Source organism: Paracoccidioides brasiliensis, assembly GCF_000150735.1.
Source record: "Paracoccidioides brasiliensis Pb18 unplaced genomic scaffold supercont2.11, whole genome shotgun sequence".
NCBI classification, from domain to species: domain Eukaryota; kingdom Fungi; phylum Ascomycota; class Eurotiomycetes; order Onygenales; family Ajellomycetaceae; genus Paracoccidioides; species Paracoccidioides brasiliensis.
Genome location: NW_011371368.1, coordinates 195001 through 207726, shown reverse-complemented (window position 1 = coordinate 207726; position 12726 = coordinate 195001). Strand labels below are relative to the sequence as shown.

Sequence of the window (12726 nt, the reverse complement as noted above, 5' to 3'; positions counted from 1 at the left end):
TTAATAAATATATATAAAATAAACTAAAATATTATATTAAAATATAAAAAATATAAAAAGAAAGTAATATTTAAATTTAATATTTATTTTCTAAATATTAAATTTTATTTTCTTTATAAAGTTTAATTAAAAACTTTTTAGTTTAATATTAAAAGAAAATATATATTTAATTAATTAAATAAAGTATTTTTAAAAGTTTATTTTCAAATATTTTTTATTTTAAAGAGTGGTTTATTAAAAATATAATTTAAGTTTTTTAATTTAGTAATAAAAATTATATTTATTTTAATTTTATAATCTTTAATTTTTTTTTATAGAATTTAAAGTAATTATATTCAAGTTTCAATTATATTTAAAATAGTATAATATAAAATAATGAACTATTTTAAATGTTTTATATTTAAATTTTAAAATTTATTATTTTATAGTTAAATAATAGAAGTGAAGTGAGAAATATAGTCAATGCTGTTAATTTGTTTGATTTTATATGTTCAAATAGCTAGAAGAAGTAATTTGCTAGGTGCGGATAAGTGTGTGTGTGTGTGTGTTTATTTAACGCCCGGTTAGTCCACGTGCCTTATGGTCACGTGAACTAGTAGAGTCCGCGTCGAACTATAGGGCGGGTAGAGCTGCGCCCGTAGGCGACTACCTATCTAGTAGCTATCTTACAAATGAGGCAAAAGGGTTGCGTATTGCTGCACCGGCAGAGCCCATGGGTCGGTTGCCATAGAGCAGAGGTTTTGAGAGGTTTTAGGTTTGTGGGAGGGAGGTAGGGGAGGCGGATAGGAAGGAAGGCAAGGAAGGGAAGAAAGGGGAGGAGAGAGAGGAAGGAGGAGGAGGTGGTGAGGAAGACGGGGGCAGGACAGAGGAGAGGATGGACTGTGGGATCTGATCTGGAGGTGCGCGACGGCGCATTGGACAGATATTCTGATAGAAGACTGTTTCTCTTAGCCAGTTATTGAAATCTAGGGCCCCACGCGAGGTTGCCAGTGTCTCGCGAAGATTGTAGATAGGCCGGCGCTGCTTTGCTGCTTTTCTTGCAAGAGTGCAATAGTAGAAATGTTCTGGGGTTTTGCTATGTCCACACCGGCAGTAGCACTCTGCATCTTCATGCTTAAGGCGGCTGTGGTAGGCTGCAAAGTCTCCATGACCTGATCAGGCGGCATAGAGCTTTCCTAATGTGAAGCGTGAAAGTTTTGCCTCTGTTGAGGCTCTCTTTAGTGGGATCTCCAGCTTCATATAGCGTTTGGGCCGATTTTTGGCCCAGTAGTTCTCAAAGGCCCGTGTGGTTTGTTCCATAGTGTGCCGCTTTATATAAGCTAGAGTGCCTATGCTGTCGGGTTGAGGTACCATGCTTGCACTTGCTGCCTGCGCTGCAGCTGCTTTGGCTTCAAGATCTGCCTTTTCATTACCAGCCACGCCTGTGTGGCCTGGGACCCATCTAATGACCACCCTGCTCTGGGTGGCCAATGGGAGCCTATCCCTGCTCTGCCAGGCCTTTATGGCTTTCAGAAACTGCGCGAAGACCTGCTGGCTAGAGGTGTTTGGCACGGATCCAAGGGCTCATGCTACCTCCAAATTATCTAGGCAAATGTAGACGTTGCTGGCAAACTTCACCTGAGGTGAGGTGGTGGCTTCCTTTAGGCCCTGCAGGGCTGCCATTGCCTCTGCATCAAAGACCTCTGCTTTATCCATTGGCAGGTTTCCTGTGGAGATTAGACAGTGTTCGCTACCCCAGCATATAGCCCATCCTGCACCAGTCGCGCGCTGAGGGCGCTCTATCTGTGAACCATCGGTGAAGACCACCAGATCCAGGGGATTGCGTTGTTGTAGCCAGCTCTTAAAGTCTTGTGCTGCCTGTTCCTTTGTGCGGCCTGCCACATACCCAATCTGCAGATCTTCTTTCCTGGGAAATCTCATCCAAGGGGGCGTGAGTAGAGGGTCATATGCTTCTATCCCACCAGCATGACTGGACGCTCTAGACAGACGTGTGGTATAGGGCTTGGTGGTAGCTACTTTATTAGAGCGCCTCACTAGCGGGTGCCTCTTGTCAAGCTTTTTGATTCTTACTGCAAATACAGCACGCCGGTTGTCTAGTGTCTCTTTCATTGGCATGATTCCTAGCTCACGGTGTAGAGCTGAAATGGGTGTGGTCTTGTAGACTGGCAGTGCCCCTCGCAAAGCATCTCTAAGGGCTAGATCTAGCTTTCTGACTAGGCAATCCATTCGATTGGAGATTTCCTTTCCCTTCTCCATTCGTGTGGCTCCAGGCCACCAGGCCTCTGCTCCATAGCAGAGCACAGAGAGCACACAGGCCTGAATGGATTGTCTAAGCAGTTGTACTGGGGCGCCTCTTGCCGTGTTGCTTAGTGCCCGTATGCCATTAGACACCTGTCGTGCCTTAGCCGCCATGGTCTCCACGTGTTTCTTGAAGCTCAGTTTTCTATCTAGCCAGATTCCTAGATATCTTATGGAGCTTTTCACTGCATTTGCTGTAATAGAGTGAGTGCCAGATGTTGTTTCAAGGTCAATTGAGGGGTTTGAAAGGATTCTGCGCCGTGTGAAGTGTGCTATCTCAGTTTTGGCAAAATCAAATGTTAGCCCTTCTTTGCTGGCCCAATCATTTAGCAACTTGAAATCCTCCTGGAGAGTAACAACATTCCCTTCAAGAGTGGTTCCAGCACTAAGCAGTCCTAGGTCATCTGCGTAGCCTGAGCGTGCACGTCTTCTTTGTATAGTTCCTAGAAAGAACAGAGGCTGAATAAACAGCATGAATAGAATAGGTGAGACTGGCGAGCCTTGTGGAAGCCCTGCTGGGATATCAAAGAGCTCTCCCAGGAGTCCATCCAATCTGATCCTGCCTGTGCGTCCTGTCATGAAGCTTTCCACCCATCTAATTAAATTTGGTGGCCAGCCTTGTTCTTGCAATCTCCGCAGCATCCTTCCTCTGAGTACAGCATCAAAAGCACCCTTGATGTCCAGAGTAAGAAGAGAGACTACTTTTCCATGGGCCCAGGCTTCCTCTATATCATGAACCATCGCTGCCACTAGGTCTGAGGCAGCCCGCCCAGGGAGGGCTCCAAAGTGCTGGGGGTGGACAATCTTCTCTTGTATAGCTGTCCAGGCCAGCCTACGGGCTACCAGGCGTTCCAGTCCCTTCCCCAACGTTGAGAGAAGGGCTATGAGCCTGTAGGATCGCGGGAGTGTTGGATCTCTGTTGACCTTAGGCAGCACAACCAGTGTGGCATCTCGAAAGGAGGTTGGGTGCCAGCCAACCCTAAGGCAGGCTCTGAACAGCCTTTCCACCGATACCTTAATATGTGGCCATGCCTTTCGTAGCACCTCTGTTGGCACTCCATCAGTTCCTGGAGTGGTATTACCCGTGTTCAGCAGAGAACTTTGTATCTCATGTGCTGAGGCAACAGGAAATGGTAATTTGACAGATGGTGGGTTGGACCAGCTAACTGGGATATCCTCTCTGCTTGCAGCCTTCTGTAAGAGCACCCGTTGCAGAAGGTCTCTTTTCTCTCTAGGGGTTGTTCGCGTTCGCCCAGTCTCTTCATCTACAAGAGGGGGGGAATGAAAGGAGCCAGTTGAATGGGCCCATTTGATCATCTTAAAGATATCTTTCCCCACTGAGGCCTCTGCTATCTTGCCTCGCCAGTATTCTCTCTTGGCTTTCCTGGTGATCCTGGCTACGTTGCTTTTTGCTTCTCGTAAAAAACTAGAGCCTAGGCGCTGTGCACGATGTAGTGTTGTCACTGCTTTCTGGCAGTCCTCATTCCACCATGGCTGACCTGTGCCTTGCCCGGTGCTCTTCTTGGTGGAACTTTCCAGGGAAGCTATTAGTGCATCTGTGATACCTTTAGCCAGGGCATCCAGCTGATCTGTATTGGGGTACTCTGGGATATCACATAGTTTGTCTAGTTTTGGCTTATAGGCCTCCAGCGTCTGGTTAAAGACCTTCTCATTCATGGTGTCGAGACGGAAAAAATGGGGTGGCCTGTCAGGCCTTGCGCCCTGTGGAAGGCTGATTTTGGTGAGAAGAGTCTGGTGGTCAGAGGAAGTGTAAAGGGATCTGTCCACCTGTGTGTCCACTCCTTTGATAACTAATTCCGGGGTGGCCCAGGCCAGGTCTATCATGTTATGCCCACGTGTGGGGGTGTCTGGGTCCATGGTGAGAGTAAAGTTGAAATCCATGGTCCATTGCAGGAATGGTTCCGCCCACATGCTTGGAGGCACTCCTGGTTGCCACACGGGGTGCTTCATATTGAGGTCGCCAGCAAGGAGCAACGGGAGTGCTGGGACAGACCAGGAGAGAAGACAGCCCACACCTTGTCCAGGATCCTCTGCGCCTGGGGGTGCATTGTATATGTTGACTGTCTGAAGCTGTAGACCCCAGGCCTGTATGTGCAGCATGTGGATGTCCCGGTTTTCTGCCCAGGGGCCTGGGACTGCATGAGCATGGATTTGTGGGTGTTTACGCACATAGGTGAGGACCCGTGGCTTCCTGTCCCACTTTTCAATTGGGGCAAAGCAGTTGAATGCTGGATGCTTTTTGGAGATGCGTTGGCTTAAGTTCCTGTGAATCCAGGGTTCCTGTATGAGAAGGATGTCAGTCTTTCTTTCAAACGCTAGATTGAGGGCCGTCTCGTGTGCTGGGCCCCCTTTTCCTACGTTGACTTGCATAATCTGCAGGAATTGCGGGGACCTAGAGTTCTTCTTCATTGAGTAGCTGAAAGGAGGGTGTTGTTGCATGAGGTGACATGTTGGGTGTTGCATTAGGTGTTGGGTTGGACACCATGCCTAATGCTGTGCCTGATGCTGTGCTCAATGCTGTGCTTGGTGCTGTGTTTGATGTCAGCGTGAGGTTAGATCTACACTCAGTAGAGTCATTCAACCTCAGGTCTGCTGATGGACCTCGACCACCGCATTTGCTGTTACTTGCCTTGGCCAAGTATGCCTTACTCTGTGCATTGCGGATATCCCTCAGCTGGTTTCTTGAGTGCCTTTGAACAGTCCCATTCTTTATCCCTGGTCTGGCGGGGCAGGATGGATCATCCGCGGCATGTGGTCCAAGACAGTTAGTGCAGCGATTGGGGCATCCACATGCTTCATTCTCCTTATGACAGGATGGATTTCCTTTCACATGGTTCTTAGAACTGCATTTTTTGCAGCGAGGGACGCGGAGGCAGTATCTCTCTTGATGAAATCCCCAGCATTTGCTGCATTGTTGTATTTTGACCTTAGGTGCCTTTCTGATCACTGGTCTTTGATATCCATATAGTTCCACTTTTGATGGCAGGTTTACTGCTGTCTCTTGTGAAAAGTGTAATATAAGGGTGGCTGTTGGGTTTCCAGGGTGTATTTTTGCCCAGCGACTCTGGACAGGCTTGATTCTGGTTTGGAGTGTGAATTCTTCTGTCATGGATTCTGCTGAGAGACGCAGAGTTCCACCATCATAGTCACTAATCTCCATGGGCAGCCCAGGAATCAGGCAGGTGATCCAATGTTCTTCCTTCTCTATCTGAGCATTGGTGAGAGTGGCTGCTAAAACATTCTTTTGGGCTAGCAGGGCCTCCATGTCTTGCAAGCTTCTAGGAATGATGGCAATGCCTGTGGGGATGGCTTGAACTGCTGTGATGGCTGCTGCCAAAGGCCCCGGGAGTTCAGCCTTCAGCTTTCTAAGAGTAGCAATTGGGCTTGCTTTGCGAGCTAGATGATCTGAAGGCAGGCGCGCGAGGATTCGTGGTGTTTTTCCTTCTCTGGGGTTATTCCTAAGCAGGGGTTTCTGCAGTACAGTTGCTGGTGTTTTTGTTGCATTGGTGCTGTCTGCAGCTGTCTTTGCATAGGTAGGAGCACTTGCATCATTTGCACCAGTGGAGCCAGCAGGCTTGATTGTGGTGGACTGCTTAGCTGTTTCTAGACTTCCATTGTACCAGTCCTTGACTAACGCCTTCACGGCGGCTCCAAGGGCCAGTGCCCTTGATAGGCCTTTTGCCTTCATGATATCTAGGTCTTCTTCAATCCGATCAAGCATATTTGCAGCAGCTAGTGCTTCTGCATGGGATTTCTGTGCCTCAGCCTCGTGGGCGGCTAGGAGATCGCTAGCCATCGGGCCACGTAGGTTGAGACGTATTGGTGCGACATTTCTGCTCTTTGAGCTGCCTGCTGGTGTAGGGGAGCTTGGAGGCTCCATGTCATTCAGTTCACATGTGCGGCGGGCGATTGGGGTGAGGAGATGGGGTCTCTTGGGTGGACGGCGTATGGGGGAGCAGATGCGCGTCAAGGCTCGGGACGCGTTCGGTGGTGTTGGGGGGCTGGGCGCGCTGGCAGCGCTGCGTCGGCACGCCATCAGGCTTGCTGCCTGAGGGGATGGGAGAGAGCTTATAGGGATGTGATCAGGATTGATTAAGATGTTTGACTGAATTATGCTTGTAGCGTTTCCGGTGCGGATAAGTGGTTCAACTAGTTAAGTAGTGATTCAAGCGATGACATAATTCCTGTCACGTGATGTTAAGCTATCCATGCCAAAAGTTAACTTGCAGCAAGTTAAAAAAAAAATAGCTAACTGCGTCAATCATCGCATATAATAACGAGCAGATATATATATATATATATATTCTCCAAATAAGAAGTGATAGTATATAAAACCTAAATACGGCCTTCACGAATCTTCTTGCACTCTTCGATTATATATTCTTCTACTTACTACTCCGCACTAAAGGAACATGCATTTCGCGTAGCTAACCCTCGACTATTTCACCTCGTTCCAATCCTCGGTTCTATCTGGAGATTAAAATATCCTACCATGATCACCGCCCGGCTTCTCTTTGCCAGTGGTCGATAGCATTCTTCTCGCCTCCCTTCTTCTTCTCTCTAAAAATGAATACCAGACAGGTGATAGACACCTCGACGGGACCGGTGTCACATTCGGCCGCTTTTAACTCAGACTGCTCTTCCTTCGCCGTCGGACTGGACTCCGGCTTCTGTGGTGGGTCCTATTCTCCTACATATAGTTATGCCTTTATCATTATGTATTTCTGTGGACTAACAGCTTGGACAGTCTTCAACTCGGAGCCATGTGAACTAAAAGTATCAAGAGGTGAGATTTATTTATACATATGACATATCAGCATATCATGCGTTGTACGACTGGCTAGATCGGGATCCTCAGATGGATGGAACTGCACTTTTCTTTTCTTGCCCTGTCTCCTGCATTACTTAGTGTATATCTACCTGTGTTACTAACATACAGTCGTCTGATTGGGACGAATCAACCATCTAAAGTAGATTTCAACGCAGGAATTGGGGTGGTGGAGATGCTGGGCCAATCCAACTACCTAGCTCTGGTCGGCGGAGGTCGCAAGCCCAAATTCCCTCAGAATAAAGTGCGTATCTCCAATCCATTTTTCCTTTTCATATTATCAACGAAAAAGTTTCAAACATAAAGCTCCGCCCCCTGAAACCGGGGTAGGAAACCTCCGACATATGCTCAATTGCGAATACTCTTAATATTAACCCATTTTCTTATTGCCGCAAAGTTGATTATCTGGGACGACGCGAAGCAACGAGCAGTCATTACGCTCGAATTCCGCACCTCCGTCCTGCGCGTCCGGCTCTCCAAGACCCGCATCGTCGTCGCATTACACAACAGCATACATATCTTCGCCTTCTCAACACCCCCGAAGAAGTTATCTGTTTTCGAGACGGCAGATAACCCCCACGGCCTGGTTTGCCTAGGCTCTAAATTACTAGCTTTCCCCGGTAGATCGCCCGGGCAGGTCCAACTGGTCGAACTCGAGTCGGGCAACGTTAGTATCATTCCAGCCCACTGCTCGCCCCTGAGAGCTATTGAACTCAGTCCGAATGGTGAGGTGTTGGCAACTGCGGGGAAGACGGTGAGTAGAGTTACCGTGATGCAGATTCAGGGTCTGGGAGAGAGAGGAAAGGGAAGAAAGCAAACTAAATTATAAAGCACAGGGAACGCTGATTCGAGTATTCGCCACAACAAATTGCGCAAAGATGGCCGAGCTCAGACGAGGCGTAGATCAGGCAGAAATATTCTCTCTAGCAATATCTCCCTCGAATTCTCTTCTAGCCCTTACTTCTGATAAATCCACCTTGCATATATTTGACCTCCCGTATGCTCGCAGCGCCACTCCCCCGGGCGAAAACACAAACCAGAAATGGGGCATTCTAGGGAAACTCCCTCTACTCCCTCGGGTATTTTCTGACATTTATTCATTTGCGAGTGCCCATTTTGAGATTGGCGATGAGGGTCCTCTTGGTTCCGCATACCTCCCTCCACTAGGTTCTTCACTTGGACGGCCATCCAAGGGGGTTATTGGGTGGACTAGTGAAACGACGCTTTTGGTAATAAGTGCTGGGAAAGAGGGGAGGTGGGAAAGATTCATCATTGGACAGAGGGATGACGGGAAGCGGTATTGCATGAGAGAGGGCTGGAAGAGGTATCTTGGAGGTGGTTGAAGGGTGGATGGATATCCCTTTCTGGATTTTTCAACCGATTATTCATAGTCCCCTCAACACAACCCCCCTTTAGGAAAGAAATTGGGTGGGACCTGGTTCCACATGCTGGTGGAAACTGGATGATTGTATAGACCTTTTCTTCATGGGGATGGATGTATATGTCGATACTCCGTTTCCAACACAGACTAAATCAAATTGCGCCAGTGTCATTAATAGCCTCCCCCCGATGTCTTGCACGAATGGATGTGTTTCAAAAATGAGGGGGGAGGGTTTTCTGTCGAGGTAACCGTACTGGCACACAATTATTTCCAACAAATAATGGCCTCTTTGCTGGTCTTGCGGGTCTCCAACGGCAGGCGGCGAATGGACATTCCTTCTTCTAGCAGGTTATCACAGAAAAGGAAATATCATATTATATCAATCACGATCTCTTGTGTCTCGATGGCGTCTTCGATCCTTTGAAAGTGATCGAGACCTGGATCTCTCACGCCGTGAAGACCGCCTTTCCCTTTCCGGAGAATACGACCGATCCTCGCGACGTCTCCGATGGTGATGGTGGTGATGACGATGGTGGACTGGATGGCGATGTTTCTCCCCTTTGTCATAACTATCTTCTCTATGCTTCTTTCGCAGACTCGAACGCTTCAACGCTCTAGCAACTTCCTCCTTTTTCTCCTGTATTAGATATTCCTTCATTGGATCTTCTTCATCATGTTCTTCTATAAGTTTCTGTAGCTCCTCCTCCTCCTTCAATAATGGTCTTTGACGTATCCTCCGATCCTCCGTGTCAGTATTACTTTCACCGCGCTTCAGAGCCCTTCTTCGCCTTCCCGCTTCACCGTCATCATCTCTCGATTTCTCCTCCCCAGTCTCAGCAGTCGCCAAAGCGGCCACATTATCCTCCAGCCCCTCTTCCTCCTTTCTTTTATACCTCACGTGGTCGACTCGTATCATTCTGCCCAAAATCGTCGCTCCACCCAAATTATCCACGGCCAGATCTGTACTTCGTTGGTCCTCATACTTCAAGAATGCGAACCCTTTGCTCTTTCCCGTTTCTTTGTCGCGCACTAGATTGAGATGTACCGGTTCGCCGTATTGCGAGAAAATGGTTAGGATGTCACCTTCGCTGAGGTCGTAGGGGAGAGACCCGATGTAGATGTATGCGGTGTCGCGGTAGTCTGCATGCCAGGAAGCTTCTGGAGGTCTTGTTTTTGTTAAAAAAAAAAGAAAAAGATATATTGATGTTAGCCTGGGGTAAATCTCGTATGTGAATGATACAAGGATGGAATAAAGTGTCCACATAAATAACTAACACGACGTTCTCAAGCTCCTTTTTGTTCAGGGCTTGGACCTGGCGGATTGCGTTCATTGCGATTGAATAAAGAGGGCTTTTCTGTATTTATTTAGACAGTAACCGATCTTCTAGCGACCTCCGCCTTTCTGCTTCGTAGTAGATAATTGTGCAGAGTAGGGTTGTAACTGTTGCAATAAATATCGGGTTGAGGTCAACTTGAAATTGTGGTTTGGCGTTGAAGATGTTGGGGAGTTGCGGCGAACCAAAAACGCGTGACATCAGCAACAATGTTGGACCAGGGGGGAATTGAACATTCAACTGTTTATTTATTTGCACTAGGAACAAGATACCCATTACGGTGATATATATACCACTTGCGAATTTGCATCCTACATATGCTATCTTCCCCCAGTTAGGAGAGAAGGATATTTATGCCTACGTCGAAAATCCATCGGTCTATTTAACTGTTTCACCATTCGCTTCCGCCGTCTCCCAAAAGCTCTTCTTCCTTACGCTCTGGCTCCGTCAGAGAAAGCCTCACAGTTTATAGTTTTTCGATCCAACACAGCTTTTTATGGCTTTTTAGAGTGTAGCAGATTTCTATCTTCTCTGCTTGTCTTTCGTGTCTGTGCAGTGGTGGCATGGTGAGGGCAATATGGTGGGAGTTGGACAACGGTCATCTTTCCAGAGCCAGGGGAGTCGGCCAACAAGCAAAGATGGCGTGAAGAAGAACATATGGTCTTCCATGCTGGATGGAGCAGCAAGCGGGAAGCGATTGCCGGAAAAGAATCTCCTGGTTCTGGGTTCGTATTCTCTCCCCCGTCCCCTACTGTTGGTTCGTTGTTTAGGTATCCGAAATATATCAGCCGTGATTGGATCAATGGATATCGATAAGTATATACTCTACCAACGGTTTCTTTATTTTTCTGACTCTGTTTGAACATTAGGAGGTACGCCCGATTGCCAGAGAGAGTTTTTGGAGACGTTATCATCAGACGAATCCGATCCTAGGGTGCCATCTGAGCGGCGGAAAGGGAGAGCACCTCTAATTACAAATCAGTTTGCGGTCGGCTATACGTATCAGGATGTGTTAGATGCCGACCAAGAAGGTATTTTTAGGGCTCAATCCGTGTCTTTCCTTTCCCAATTTGATAGGATACTTTACTAACCCTTGGTCATAGACATTCTCGCCCGAGTTTCGATCTATCTCCTCTCTGAACCCTCTTCGACCTTTGCACCACTTCTCAAACCGCTCCTCACTCCGAAAACTGTACCAGAGACGCTGATAGTAATCCTGTTGGACTGGGAAAATCCTTGGACGTGGGTTCGACAGCTCCGAGAATGGGTTCGACTATTGCGATCTGTTCTGGTATCACTTGATGACGAAACTAAGGTGGTTATGGAAGAAGTTATGACGGAATGGCGAGACCATAAGAGAGGGGGCGATCCGGCATCCTCAGCGGGTACGGGGATGACAAACTCTGGGGGACCGGTTACAATACCCCTTGGCCCGGGGGAATGGGATGAAGGTTTAGGGATCCCCATGTGTGTGGTCTGCCAAAGAGTACGTGAAATCCCTCATTAGCCAATTCAGGATTATATGTCCTTGCTAACTCTATCGTCTCGATGTTAGGCGGAGAAAATCGAAAAACTGGAGAAAGAGCATGGCTGGCATGAAGAGGAATTTGATTTTATACTACAATTCATGAGAACTATCTTGCTGAAACGTACGTGGTATTTTGGACTCTCACTACGCTCCTTATGCTGATGCTTCCTTCCAGACGGTGCTTCACTCATTTACACGACTCCATTCTTGGCCAACTCGTTACAGAGTCTAATCCACACTTCGCTGGGAATCCACTCATTACTCAAGAAACAGTCTCTAAAGCATAATGTCATAGACAGAGATAAGATATTAGTCCCTTCAAACTGGGATTCCTGGGGCAAAATCCGAATAATAAGAGAGGGATTTGATATAGAAGGGGTTGGAACAAGTTGGTCTATGGAGATCCAAGATAAACCAAAACAATTCCGCGGAATATCTGAGACCGATGGCAATCCAGATGAGGGAAACAGTAACCACAAGCCAGAGGAAGATGTGATGGAAGGCGGCAGTAGTGCCACGCTTATTTACGAACAAACCATCCGGGACCCTAAGCGGGACATCTCCGTGACGCGGAATACGCAGATTGGTGGAGACACGGCGATTGAAGTGGAAACAAGGGATATGCAATCATTTTTAGCTGACCAGCTCGAGGTCCTCGAAAAGCTCAAAGCTGAGGATGAGCAGCGCGATAAGCAACTGCGCAAGGGAAACTTGCTCAAAGATCACGAGAATAATATCCCACTGGATGAGCTGTCTCATGTTAATGAGCATATTGGGCATGTTCAGTTCAATATGGGAGGCATTCAGGTAGACGCGGATGATGTGTTAAGAAAGTTAAAGGTAAAGAAGAGAATGTTGCGATTGGTGTTTTTCCTTTTTTTTTTTTTAATTTTTTTTTTGGCAGCTTGCTCCATTCCTTGTCCCTGTCCATTGTCCATTTATCCTTTGTTCACATGCTCAGTCATCCTGCGAGCCTGTTGATTTGCCTAAGACTCCACTAACTAGTATCACAGGAACGAGAAGCTAACCGAACCCCAGCACGCAAAGATGCCTTGTCCCAAACCCCCACCATTTCCCCAGGAAGTGGAACAGGCGACGACAAGATGCAGAACCAGGCCCTTGCGAACTTCTTTGCTGGTCTTGTCAACAAGAAGTCGACAACAAGTCCCCGTCCAGGCCCGTCCTCATAACTGATGGGTTTACATTTCAATAATTGGTTCTTATTTAGCTAATCTTTGAGTTTTCCTTTTCTCCTTTTCTGTTTATAAACAGCAACGGTACAAGACAATTCAAGCCTATTTATGGGGCAATGGGAGCATATATCAAGCACCATACT

General features: G+C 47.2%; 3 protein-coding genes across 3 annotated transcripts; 2 read left to right on the top strand and 1 right to left on the bottom strand.

Moving 5' to 3' along the window:
* Positions 1 to 6885: 6885 nt before the first annotated feature.
* On the top strand, positions 6886 to 8490 carry PADG_07318 (SVP1-like protein 2; the record flags this gene model as incomplete). The annotated part of the gene is made up of 5 exons (XM_010764371.1): positions 6886 to 6994; positions 7067 to 7105; positions 7291 to 7391; positions 7545 to 7901; positions 7984 to 8490. The coding sequence occupies 5 exons, from the start codon at positions 6886 to 6888 to the stop codon at positions 8488 to 8490; spliced, it is 1113 nt and encodes a 370-aa protein (XP_010762673.1).
* Positions 8491 to 8907: 417 nt separating this feature from the next.
* PADG_07317 (uncharacterized protein) lies at positions 8908 to 9859 on the bottom strand (the record flags this gene model as incomplete). Its single annotated transcript, XM_010764510.1, has 2 exons — positions 8908 to 9694; positions 9804 to 9859. The coding sequence occupies 2 exons, from the start codon at positions 9857 to 9859 to the stop codon at positions 8908 to 8910; spliced, it is 843 nt and encodes a 280-aa protein (XP_010762812.1).
* A 580-nt stretch (positions 9860 to 10439) lies between these two features.
* Positions 10440 to 12580, top strand: PADG_07316 (uncharacterized protein; the record flags this gene model as incomplete). The annotated part of the gene is made up of 6 exons (XM_010764370.1): positions 10440 to 10587; positions 10732 to 10893; positions 10966 to 11348; positions 11418 to 11511; positions 11566 to 12230; positions 12404 to 12580. 6 exons carry the CDS (start codon positions 10440 to 10442, stop codon positions 12578 to 12580), a joined length of 1629 nt encoding a protein of 542 aa, XP_010762672.1.
* Positions 12581 to 12726: the final 146 nt, after the last annotated feature.